Raw genomic sequence first — 12382 nt, forward strand, 5'->3', positions numbered from 1 at the left:
CAATTAAATGTTTTTTTTTTCTTTTATCACTCACAAATCTATTAATTCATGGTCAAAATGTCACAGCATTTAATCATTGCATGCATGGCCACATTCTACAACTTTCACATGACTACTTTCAGTGCAAAAGACACCTCAAGCTGGACCCCAATGGAGCTCCTTTTAAAATCAAGAACAACACACCTTATTGGGTGTAAAGTAATAGGTTCCTGCCATTGCTTTGCATGGCAGGCCCCAAATATAAATGTGACCAAGTACTCAGATGAACATGTAATGTGCAGAGCCACATTATGGCTAACCAGACTGTAGAGCGGCACTGTGTTTAACCTTGACAAGCTTTAATATTTTTGTAAAATGTTGATTTTCAGTTGAGTTTTTTTTCCTGCTTTGTCTTAGCTAATTATTTATCTTTACTTATATTGTGCTACCATCTTTTTGGAAAACAAAAATTTTTTGCACATAGAATCATATATCAAAATGTACAACATATGTACATTTATGTACCCTTGGTCAGAGAATTTGCTTCATTTACTCTCAAATGTCTATTTGTAAGGAGCTGCATTCATTTTAACCAAGCTCTTCTATTGATGTTTAAGACAAACTCTCTACAAGTTTGTTTGAAAGACATTCAGCATGACAAATGCTTCAAACAAGGGTTCACTGGACATTATTGCATTTTTACTTTTTACTTTTACAATACTCTTGAGTTTTTTCTTTATCTTTTTTTTTTAAAAAAACCCCAAAATGTCTCTTTGGTACGGGCAGCTGCGTTTTTTTAAAGTATGAATGAAGGCTTGGGGAAACTTATTTAGAAATGTATTGTAAAAAACAATTCTCTGGTGTAGACATTGATAGGTAACATTGGCTTGGAAAACATTTGAATTGGGCCATTGTGCTCTGTATGATAAAAATTCAAAGTTCTAACAGTGGAGGAGAAAAATATTAACTTTTGGATATTTATAAATTTATAATTTATAAACTTATAATAGGGTTATTATAAATTAATAGGGATTAAATTGTAATTTAATTTATAATTAAATTATAAATGTAATTATATTAAATGTAATTATATTTATAAATTTATAATTTCTAAATAAAATAAAATAAAATCTTAAATCTTTTGCACGGTATTGAATTGCACTACTTCTCTGTGTCCTCTAGGGGGCAGGAGCACCTCTAGACAGAGGAGGAAGAACAAATACAGCAAAAAAAAAAATCGTGACGAAGAGTTTTTCCTGTGGATGTTGGAGTAAAATGTCAAAGGGATCCTGAGTAGATCAGGGTTGGTCACGCAGGTTAAAACACGTCGCAGGAATGTAAAGTCCGGGTTCCTCCGTGGGGAAATGGACGAAACAAGGTCAGCAGCTTCATTTACGTATTTATTTATCATTTTTGTCATGACGTCTCCTGCGTACTGAGTAAATATCAGACAGAAACTGTTGGGATATGTGTGGATGCTGTCTTGTTTTCTTATTAACAAGTTATAATCGCTCACAGCTGCTTATCTAACAGAAAGCTCAGTAGAAGATAAACAGCGAGAAACAGTCAGCTGGGAAATTCAGACTGTACTGTAGGGAAATGGGAGTCATGTGGATGGAAATTAAGCTAAAAACTGCATTGAAACGCGCATAGATGTCTTCTTCTCAGTCATTGTTGAATTTGGAAATCATTCCTTGAACGTTGAAATCATGGGGAAGTCCAGGGTGTGTTTAAACGTGTGGTTTTAGGAACTGGCAGTGTTGCATGAAAATAGAGAAGGATGTGACTCCTGTAATACAGTCTCTTTATATCTGAGAAAACAACTTGTCCTCTAATCAAAGTGTTCTTATTAAGGAAAATAACAGTAACAGTGACATACTGAATATTACTTAAAGGTCTTAATGTAGCTATGATATTTTTACAACTTTCCATGGGCGGAAATCTGAGGTGTTCAGGGGGATCCGGACCCCCCAAATCTTGGAAAAGTCTAGAATGGTCCCTCCCAAATAAATCATAAAGGAAACCTTTGTATTTAAACAATATCAATATGAAAAGGCAAAAGAAACAAAGGATGAAATAAATCTGCCACACATCTCAGAAAAAGAAAAAAAAGAATAATTTTTTAGGTCCATCCTCACCCCTACCACTCTGTGTATTGGTGTATAAGTGTGTGAGTGCGACTGGGTGAATGTCACTCTGGTGTAAAGCACTTTTTGAGTGGTCAAAATGATTGGAAAAACCACTGTATAAGTTCAGTCCATTTACTCTTTCTGCCATAATGCTTTCCTAACATAGTGAGAAATAATTTGGGTTCTGCACAAGAGAGGAAGAGTTCCCAAGTTGTTTTTTTTTGTTGCTTTTTTAAGGTTTCATTCAAGAGAAAATCTGAGATTTGCACAATATTGAATGTTGACTTTTTCAGTCCGTTGTTGGCCAACCAGCAGCACCAGAGCCCAGATCTTCTGTCTCCGAACCTGAGGCCGAGACACCAGAGTCTGATTCCTACGCCATGTGGACCGGTGAGCAGATCTGCCTTTTACACCAACACAAATTGCCCCTCTCTCCCTCCCTCCTCACGACCTGTTTCAGACTCTCTGTCCCCTCCGTCCTGCAGATAAAGTCGTGGTCGGAGCTGTCCGCCCTGGTGAAGACCTACTTCTGCTTCACCATCGTGTCCCTGCTGGTGCTGCTCAGCCTCACCGTGTCCAGCATCTACAAGCAGCACAAGGACACGGACGTTTCCGACGAGGACAACTTCACCGTGTCCCTCATCCAGCTGGTCGGGATATGTGAGTGCTTCACGTTTGCCTGACGCCAAGGAGCGAGGCGGTCGCTGCGATCGCCTCCGCTCGGGGCTGAAAGCAGAAGTCCTGCTGCTGTAATCGTGCGGTGCAAACTGTGGAGGAGGTGAACACAGAGGATTACTGATGTCTTCCTATGCTCACGCTGATAAAAGAAAAAAACAATTCCTCCGCCGTTCGGATCAGAATGAAGTTTCGCTTCTCTGCTGCCCTCGTCTTCAACAAACGTTTTCAGTTTCCATGTTTTAGTTTCTTCAAAGTATGAGCCTACTTTGCTGCATCCTAAATAATTCCTCATGATTGTGGTTGCAGTGATGCAGGTTATTTTAGAGAAGAGAACAGACTGGAGCAAAGTGACTCTTTTCGAAAGCTCAAAAAGAGCTGACGAATCTAATCTGCGAGAAAAACTGTTGAAGTTTTCATTCAAAAACTGAAAATCCCAACTTCCTCTTCTGGTTTCACGTCGCGGCGGCCACCTTCCTCCTCAGTAAGCCCCTGCCGACTCGGTTTCTGAACGCTTTTTCCTTCTGAAGTCATGAACTTGCACATCGAGGATCACAACGTGCAACGTTGGATGCTTGTCAGATGTCAGCGGCGTTTTATCAAGGCGACTCACACTTCGTTTGTTTTTATTCTTTTTACGCAACTCTCCGGGTTTTTGCTCCCCCAACTCGATTTAGCCAAATTAAACCCACAACTGAACTCCCAAACGACAGTTTCCTCTTTCTCCGCTGTCCTCATCAGGAACCCCGAGCTGCCGGTAAACTTTCACAGTGAAACCGGAACGAATCTTTTAAAAAGAAATTATTTTCTGCACTCAGAATGGTGGAGACGAGCACCGCTTCTGTCTTCAGCCCGCAAAGTTGGAAGTCAGTAGTTTAAAGGAGGGACTCAAGGGAGTGGTGCTCCAGTAATTAAGTTTCAGCTCTTTGTTTTAGCTTATGCTGCAACATAATCAACACTGATGACATTATGGGAAACGACTCTGAATCATTTCAACTGGTTCAGTTTAGTTTCTGTCTTCCAGATCAACTTTTGCCAAATATAGGTTATAAATTCGCTCTCTGGTGTCTTGTAAAAGTATTCACAAAAAAAACTTCCATGTATTTAACTTTGACTGGATAGTTTTAATAGCTTGTATTTTGCATTTAGGACTGAAACGATTAATCAGATGAATCCTGATGAATCGGTTATTCAAATAATCGCCAACTAATTTAGTAATCAATCTTCAACTGTAGTATATACAGACTCAAAAGAACAAAAAACAAACAAACAACATATTCAAAGCAGTAATTAAGTGAAAATTGTACAAAATATTTGTACATTTTGCATTTAAGATATGAATAACTTTGTCTGTTGATACGTTTTGCCCCAAACTCCTTAAGTTGCTATTTTTATTTATTCACCCAGTTCAAATTAACTAGAGGAATGCTGTGTTGTTGCCTTTTAGGCAATGAAATGTTTATTTGTTTTACTTAAGAAAGGGTTTGAATTATTTGTTTATTTGCATCTTTCATTGATTTCTAATATTGCAAAGAAAAGGCTTAAGTGGTTGAATGAAAAATCTGCTGAATATGCCAATTTTTTTGTTTGATTAATTATTAATCTATTAATCATCAGAACAATCAATAGGCTAATCAGTTACTAAAAAAATCATTATTTGTAACCAGCCATCTTTAGAAGTAGCCTAGTTAGTATTTACAGTTATATTCAATGAATTAGAATCTGTTATGAAGAGTCTCGTTTTCCAGACTAAAAGTTAGAAAATTTGGTTTGAAAATAACCAATAACGGATATTAAACGTTGCACTTTTCATTAAGCCCTCAGTTTTTTATTCATCTGATTTGATATTTGAATTTTAAATATCAAAATATTAAATCGCTGTAAGCGGAAAGTCATCATAATTAACCATAATCTATAATTCGCCGAGTGAAAAAAGGTTTTGAAGATAAGATCTTGATGCGCGAAGCTGGAGCTTTGGGGGTTGAAGACGGATTTCCGATTTTCATTTGCAGAAGATTCTCAAAACCACGTTTCATCAGACGACAAACAGAATTAGCTACCGGAGAAACCTTCGGCGCAACGGGACGGTGAAATGAGCAGAGACGGGTTTTTAAAAAAAAAATTGTATCGACTTCTCAAACATGAAAGATGAGAGTTCCTCCTCCTCTGCTTCCCCTCAGTGTTCTGCATCTACTACATCAGCCGCGGCGTGCTGCAGGAGAACCGACAGGAGCTGGTGGCGTTTGTGCTCAGCGTGCTGGTGGTCATGATCCGATCGGTGGTCAACTTCTCCGTGGTGGGCTCTAAGGGCAAACAGGAGGTGCTGGTGAGTCGCTGCACACGCTATCAAGGCTGGGAATATTACATTTGTCAACATGAATAAATCATCTTCAGTTTAGAGGGTAAATAAGGAAAGAAAAGATTATCTCAAAATGTTAACAAGCAAACCAAATCTCTATGAGAAATGTTGTCCTTTTTGTTTTGATCAGCTGAATACCCAGAATGCCACGTTTCCAGCTATTTTCCAACACATTAGTGAAGCATCACTACAGTCCCGTTAAAACGCATCTGAACTCTGAGTGATTGGACCTCCGGGGAAATAAAGTGAGAACCTGTGAAACTGTGGTGAATTGTCCACGTATGTGTGCAATTCCTAAATTATACCAAAAGCAAATCGACAACAACATAAAGCGCTGCAGACCTCGTTGACCTGGTTGTTGGTCGTGATTCAACTGAGGCAAAATGGTGAAAAATAATCCTGGAGAACAACGTCTGCCCATCAGTTTGTGACGTTTAGCGTAGATGTTCAGTCGTCTAAATAGCTCAAAGGAAACCAAAATGAGGGTACTGGACTAGACAACGTTTGGGGCAAAATCCAAATGAAATGTTTGTGGCATAACCTAAAACAGGTTATTATGTCTTTCTGTTTTTGTTTTTTTTTTCTCCTTCTTTGTCTTTAACAGTTTTTCGCCTTAACTTTCTGTCCATTTCTGAAGCACACACACACTACAGTAACAGTGTGTATGGGGGAAAATAAAGGACAAAAATAAGACGCATCAGGTCTCAGAAACAAGTCTGGATCTGTCTCTGGATTATCAGATGCTGATAATCCAATCATCAGCTGATGATTGGATTATCAGCTGATAGTAAGAAAGAGCCAAAACATCTGAATTCACTTCTTTAATAAGTTTAGACACAACGGGCTTTTTTTCTGCCTCGATAATTCACAAGTTAGTATTTTGTGTTTTTACCAAAAAAAACATTGTTGTGAGCATTATCAGATATTTGACTGACACTAAAATCAATGAGACACTTTAATTAAAGGACCTTTAGAAAATCTGGAGAACTATTAACTTCTTTAAAATTTTATAAGAACTCCTAAACACAAGTAAGAACATGTTCGATTGAGTATTTCTACGTTATAAAAAGTATTTCTTGACTATTCTCATACCATGAGGAACTGTAAATTATTGTAAATATGAAGATATTTATATATTTAAACTGTGTGGCTAAAGATTTTTGCACCGACAGCAAAGCTCTTTTTGGATGTCAAAAGACTGAGTTCAAGTTTGTTACTGTGACAATATCAGCTGTGCAAGCAAGACTCAACACTCGGCCGACGTTGGCGAGGCAGCTGACGGAGTTTGAGTCGGATACGAACAATAACAATATCTTAGAAATAACATAAAGCTGTATTTAAATTCAGTTAGTGGGTACTTCCACTTTCTATAGACATTGAAAAACTTCCACCTTTGAGCCAAAACTCTACCAAACAAAACTTTGTGCCGTCTGCCTGAAGACTTGAGGCTCTTCATTAGGACCATCGTGGAATGAGGAAAACATGCAGCTCGTTTCTCAGCCTCTGGGTTTTCACTGTGTTCTCCTCCCCCCTTACTGCCTGTTGCAGGTTTTTACTTGTTTTACTCACACTTGTTTACAATGTCAATGTCAATGTCAAATTTATTTATATAGCACTTTAAAACAGGCATAGAACTGCACCAAAGTGCTGTACAAGAGTGACAACAACACAAATAAATAAAACAAAGTATCAAAACACTAGTTCAATTAAATGCCAAAGATTAAAAATGAGTTTTGAGAAGCAATTTAAAATGATCCAGGCAGTGGGAAGATCTAATCTGGAAAGGTAGATTATTCCATAGAATAGGAGCAACAGCAGAAAGAGCCTGATCTCCTTTGCTCTTAAGTCGGGTCAGAGGAACTGTCAGTAATGGCTGATTATTTGATCGTAGGGTTCCACCTTTGAGCCAAAACTCTACCAAACAAAACTTTGTGCCGTCTGCCTGAAGACTTGAGGCTCTTCATTAGGACCATCGTGGAATGAGGAAAACATGCAGCTCGTTTCTCAGCCGCTGGGTTTTCACTGTGTTCTCCTCCCCCCTTACTGCCCGTTGCAGGTTTTTACTCGTTTTACTCACACTTTGTATTAACAGAGTAAATACAAAAGGCAGTTGTTAAATGATGACTGAATTTCCCTTGAACGGGAATATTCACCAACTCGTTTTAGCAGATTTGTTTTAATTAAACCACTTTGGAGGGTTTTCAAGCATAAATGCCCTGTTTAAAGGTCATGCTATAGCTTCCAATATGGTTTAAGTCTTGACTTTGACTAGACCATAGGAAAACCTTCACTATTTTTGCCCTAAAGAAGTGGACCTGCTGGTGTGTTTGTGACATGAAAATGTCAGAAACATGGGAGTCTGACAGAAAAAAATTAAACAGAAGAACTCCATTGGGGGGCGTGGATACTTTTTTTCACACTGTATGCCAGCTAAAATGGCACCGTTTTATTTTTAGGATTTAAATTTCATTAAAGCATCACCAACATCCTGTCCTCAATTCATCATTGAGCAGGCTGCTAGTTTCCTTTCTTCCACTTGGTGTCGCTGTTGCTCCGTGTGGCTGTAAAGTGAAATTTGAGCGTTTTTAAAAACGTCAGGTTGATCTTTTTGTCTCGGCCTGCATCACATGAAGCCGATCCATCTGCCTCCGAGCTGTCTGGTGGTAGTCACGGCGATCTGACAGCACAGAAAGTAGAAGCAGGAGCACTGCAGGGATTCTGGCCAGCTGTAACTTACCTGTACACATACCTTTTTGTTTATTTATTTTGTTTTTATCTGTGCTGCTGTAGTAGAGAGTTCATGACAAGCAGACCTAGAGAGCTCCAGGAAACGCTGCATGCTGGGCATTTCTGACTGCAGGGCTCTGCCTGTTGGCTTGCAGATAGACAGAAGTGCGTCTTTAAAGGAATAGTTAGAATTTTATTTTTTTTATACTGGGTAATGTAGAGCTGCCATTAGCAGTCAGCCTTAGTTACAGTAGGCAGTCGCCTGGGTGACCTCTGCATGGTGACCCCACTCCACTCCGCCGTGTCAGCGTCTCCAAACTCAGATCGCTCCGACTGCTGCAGGGCGGATGCCGACTTCTCAGAGCCTCGCCGCAGAAGTTTAAAAATGCACATTTTCCACATTTAAAACACAACATGCGTACAAAGAAAGAAACGTCTTGAACAATAAGTACAATAAGTAGTTTTGGCTTAATTACTAAACTGAGGGTGCTTGTTCTTTTTTTTTTATCTGGATGCTTCAATTAACGATGAATTGATTTCTAAATTAGTTGACTATTATTCAGGTGAGACTAAAATCAAACTTTTTGACCTTTATTCTGAACACCGTGATTGGTGAGGATTGGTGTGAGACACCCTGAAGCCACCAAACCCACCATGAAAACTGGGATTTAGGAAACTGGGATGACTGGCCATCTGTGTTTAGATAGAATGAGGCTAAATAGACGACAACGCTTTGTTCTCTTCCTGCGCTGTCACTGCTAAAACTACGGGCAAACTACAACAGAGCAGTCATCGTTCACAAATTCTCCTTGTGCTCCCTGACTGACCCTGTTGAAATTCTACAGGAGAAATCCAAGTGAATGGCAGAAATCCCAGACGAAGCGCTTAGACAAGAGATGAAAATCGAGCGGATTTGCGTGGGCTCGTTTTTACGTAAACCTTGCCGTCGGCTGAGTCAGACACATCGGGTACTAAACCCGATGCACCGGAGCGACGGAGTTCAAAGCTCCCGTTTGTGTTTCAGGCTCGCTTCGTGTGCATCATGTGCCTGGGCGTCATACACGTGCTCTGCACCACGGTGCTCATCCAGAGGCCCAACATGATGGCGTTCCGTGTGGGCGGGGCCCTGGAGAGCATGCAGGAGCAGTACTTCCTCCTCAACCTCTGTTTCTCCATGGTGACCTTTGACCTGCAGGCTCAGGTAAGTCTGCCGGATGAAACCGTCTCCCTCGCCTTGTTTTTCTCAGCGTTGCTCGTTTGCCACTCAAAGACCTCGGCAGGTTAAACCCGAGGGCTCCTGAGAGCCTCTGGACATCCAGGTTAGGTTTGTGGACGTGACACGCTGCATTACTACGAAGCCAGCGAGGCCGATAACGACATTCGTCATACATGACAGTCACAACAGTCATGCATAACGAATGTCGTCCTTCCAGTTCTCTGACATGCCTGTCTGGAAAAACAGGGACACGGCACGTGTAGCGGCGGCCATGTTGGGCCTCTCCACACACGTTCCTCTGGTCCCTGCTGCGTCACGTTCCGACCTCTGACGCCGTTGGATTCGTTCTGAGATCTCTGTCCTGTCCGCGATGTTTCCAGCTGTGTCTGTGCATCCTGATCACAACGTCGGCCTCCGCCATGTCCGCTGCCAACACCATCATCCTGGGGGTCGGAGTGTTCTGGGCTTTCGCCACCGCCGTCGTCGGAGCTGTTGCGGTGAGAGAGGATGATGATGATAATGATTGATGATTAAAACATGGAGCGCTGATCATCTGCAGGGTGACAAAGGTTGAAAGAAAAAGTTACAGAAATAATCTTTTTAACGCGCAGTTCTTTAAATCCCTGCTTTCACGTTTAGACTGCAGAAACTGAACAGACGATCACAGAGCCTCGCAGAAGTTGTCAAACTCCTTGAACTTTTCAATATCTTGCCTTCAATTTGCTTTCCAAATCTGTAAAGTGTGGCAATGTTGATAAGTGAAATGAATGCGGAATGTGCTTTGGATTTGAATTGGTTTAGCCCGTAATCAATTTTAGGAATATTTTTGGTAGTGTTGGTTAGCCCTAATTCTTTTTTACATTAGAGTTGTGTTCACTGACTTCCTTTCCTATCACATAAAACCTCCATGTTCCATATTGGACTGATGGAAACATGTTGTTAAATTGATGAATAATTCAGTCATTTCTGATATTCCATATTTTCCTGCCAGTACTCATGTAGAGTGGACCCGATCTGGCTGAGCGCCTGCCGGATGCATCTGGATCAGACTAAAACTCCAGCAGTATTTCTCTCTACGCCGGAGTCAGAGACGTGACCGCAGATTTCTGCACAGCCGACGGATCTAGAATAACAGCTCAACTGTTTTTCAGGTTTTGAAGGAAGCCAAGGTCCTTGTTTGGGTCTTCATGGTGCAGAACCTTCCTGAAGTGGCCTTCTTCATTTACCTGTTGTACTCGGTACGTAGATATTAACTCCTCTAGAGAATGGCCATGCTTGCTCCCAAGAAAAAACAGCTTGTGATGGTAAATCTACCCCGTGTTTCCTTAAACACTTTTATTATGACGGGTTTTGAGGATTTTAATGGCAGTATGGAACAAGAGACCCTGCCCTTTGCCTCGCCCCTTCCTGAAACACTTCTGGCTTATTTCCCCCAAAGTCTCTCTTGTTCCTGGACATGCTGGAAGTAATAAAAAAAAAAAAAAAAAAACTGGCTTCACCTGCTCTTCACACAGGAAAGGAACTAAATCCTAGTTCTCGGATGTGTATTCTCACATCCGAGAACCGTTTTCTCTTTGAAACCATCACAATCGCAAGAAGCAAACATGGAGATGTAACATAGTAACACAGAACCTCGTGGTTGGTTTTTCTCCCAGGTGATAGAGAAGTGGTTCCACGACCAGACGTACACCCTGGAGGCGGCCACCGTCACCGGAGCGTTGATTTCGCTGCTGATCAAAGGCGTCTTGTTGTGGAGCCTCATCAGGCTGGTGCAGAGCTTCGGACAGGGCCTCAGAGAGAGAAGTGAGCTTTAAACCCAAAGCTGAGAATCTCCCGTCTGGTCTTTCCTTTCATGCTGTCGTGTGTTTTTCTGCGCAGTGTTTACATCCAGCTAGAGATTCCACATCGGCTGGCCGCTGCATGGAGGACCGCCGCCGCCGCAGCTTCTGCAGCCGGGACAATGAATGTGGAGCTCCGACGTTTATCCAGCATTAACTCTACCAAAGCATTGACCAAGCATTTTATTTACACACTTATTAACTCTAATGAGCTGTCCATCTAAACTTAGCTTCACCAGATTGTTTGCAGTATGAAATGTCAGCTTTCGTACTTGCATTCACACCTCGCGTTAGAATCGGTCGGTGTGCTGAGCTGTTTTCTAATCTAAATTGTTTGTATTCTGATTAATTATGTTCTTAAAAGCACAGATAATCAGCACATAAAAAGCCAAAGGCTTCTCATTTTTTGCCTAATTTTATTAGTGACTTAAAAGTGCTATATTTATGTTTATTTTCCTTCACATAAGCCTGAACAGAGCTCTGCTGGACTTTCTTATTTGCGTGACAAGTATTCCACCAATCTGCTCTGTTCCTTAAGGAACCGCAGAGAGATTTCTATTTGTACCTTCACTGTAAGATACACTGTAATATTTAAACTGGATGTTGGTATATTTTTTTGTAAAGTGAATAACGTTCCCCTCTGGTGATGGACTGATTTGCATTTGTTTTATGTACTACTTTTGCTCACTCAGATTTCTTAACGTCACTCTGCACCTTGATGCGCTCAATGTTTTTTTTATATACTGGATTCTTAATAAAACTCCAAACCAAACCAGTGCTCCTCATTTATTTGTCTGTAAATGTTGCTGTAGTTTGAGTCCCGGGACGGATCTCTAAGACGGCTTTCTGCAAGAATTTGAGCTCAAACTTCGAAAAGCCGCCGACGGCGTCCAAGATTCAGTCCAAATAGTAAATATTTTTAATCCTTCCTCCTTCAGTTTCTTAGCAATTTTAATAGAAAACAACTTGGCGTACTAGAAACGTGGGAATACGAAGGTTCAGGCCAGAGCCGTTGTAAAAATGTAATTCATTAAAATGAAGGCGTTACATAAGCCCACACAGAAATCTCAAAACAAAATCTTAACCAGTTTTCATTGGCTGTAAGTCACAATCAAAATGCCCAGAAAAGAATAAACTGACCTATAATTATAACTTTTAAAATGTTATGGAGCAGGTTTCACTTTCTGACACATTAATATTTTGTGTATAAGACAAATAAGACACCAGGAGTAACTCTTATGTAAATTTATATAAAAAACTCAAAGACAACCATTCCTGCTTCAACTTTCTGTTTATTAAGGTGTTATTGAAAAAAAAAGAAAAAAAAAAAGAATAGCTTCTTGGACACATTTATCAAACTTGCCAATGCAAAAGTTAGAGTTGCAGGCTCTCGGTTACAAAAGTGAAAAGCACTTTACGGAGAACAGTTGAGACCAACACTGGTGACGGACCAGCTGGT

General features: G+C 40.5%; 1 protein-coding gene across 1 annotated transcript; it reads left to right on the plus strand.

Annotated features, from left to right (window-relative positions):
* The first annotated feature begins 1199 nt into the window (after positions 1–1199).
* On the plus strand, positions 1200–11695 carry LOC122831077. Its single transcript, XM_044117007.1, has 9 exons — positions 1200–1357; positions 2402–2498; positions 2594–2768; positions 4964–5109; positions 8894–9070; positions 9466–9582; positions 10237–10323; positions 10741–10888; positions 10964–11695. The coding sequence occupies exons 1-9, from the start codon at positions 1344–1346 to the stop codon at positions 10978–10980; spliced, it is 978 nt and encodes a 325-aa protein (XP_043972942.1). The 5' UTR covers positions 1200–1343; the 3' UTR covers positions 10981–11695.
* The last annotated feature ends 687 nt before the right edge of the window (positions 11696–12382 follow it).

The sequence above is a fragment of the Gambusia affinis genome, linkage group LG01 (genome assembly GCF_019740435.1).
Source record: "Gambusia affinis linkage group LG01, SWU_Gaff_1.0, whole genome shotgun sequence".
Classification (NCBI taxonomy): Eukaryota; Metazoa; Chordata; class Actinopteri; order Cyprinodontiformes; family Poeciliidae; genus Gambusia; species Gambusia affinis.

What these genes read in the sequence shown, in the direction of transcription:
- LOC122831077 (XM_044117007.1), top strand. An exon ending in CCGTCGTCGGAGCTGTTGCG is followed by an intron (nt 9,583 to 10,236) that starts GTGAGAGAGGAT and finishes ACTGTTTTTCAG; the next exon opens with GTTTTGAAGGAAGCCAAGGT. An exon ending in TCATTTACCTGTTGTACTCG is followed by an intron (nt 10,324 to 10,740) that starts GTACGTAGATAT and finishes TTTTTCTCCCAG; the next exon opens with GTGATAGAGAAGTGGTTCCA.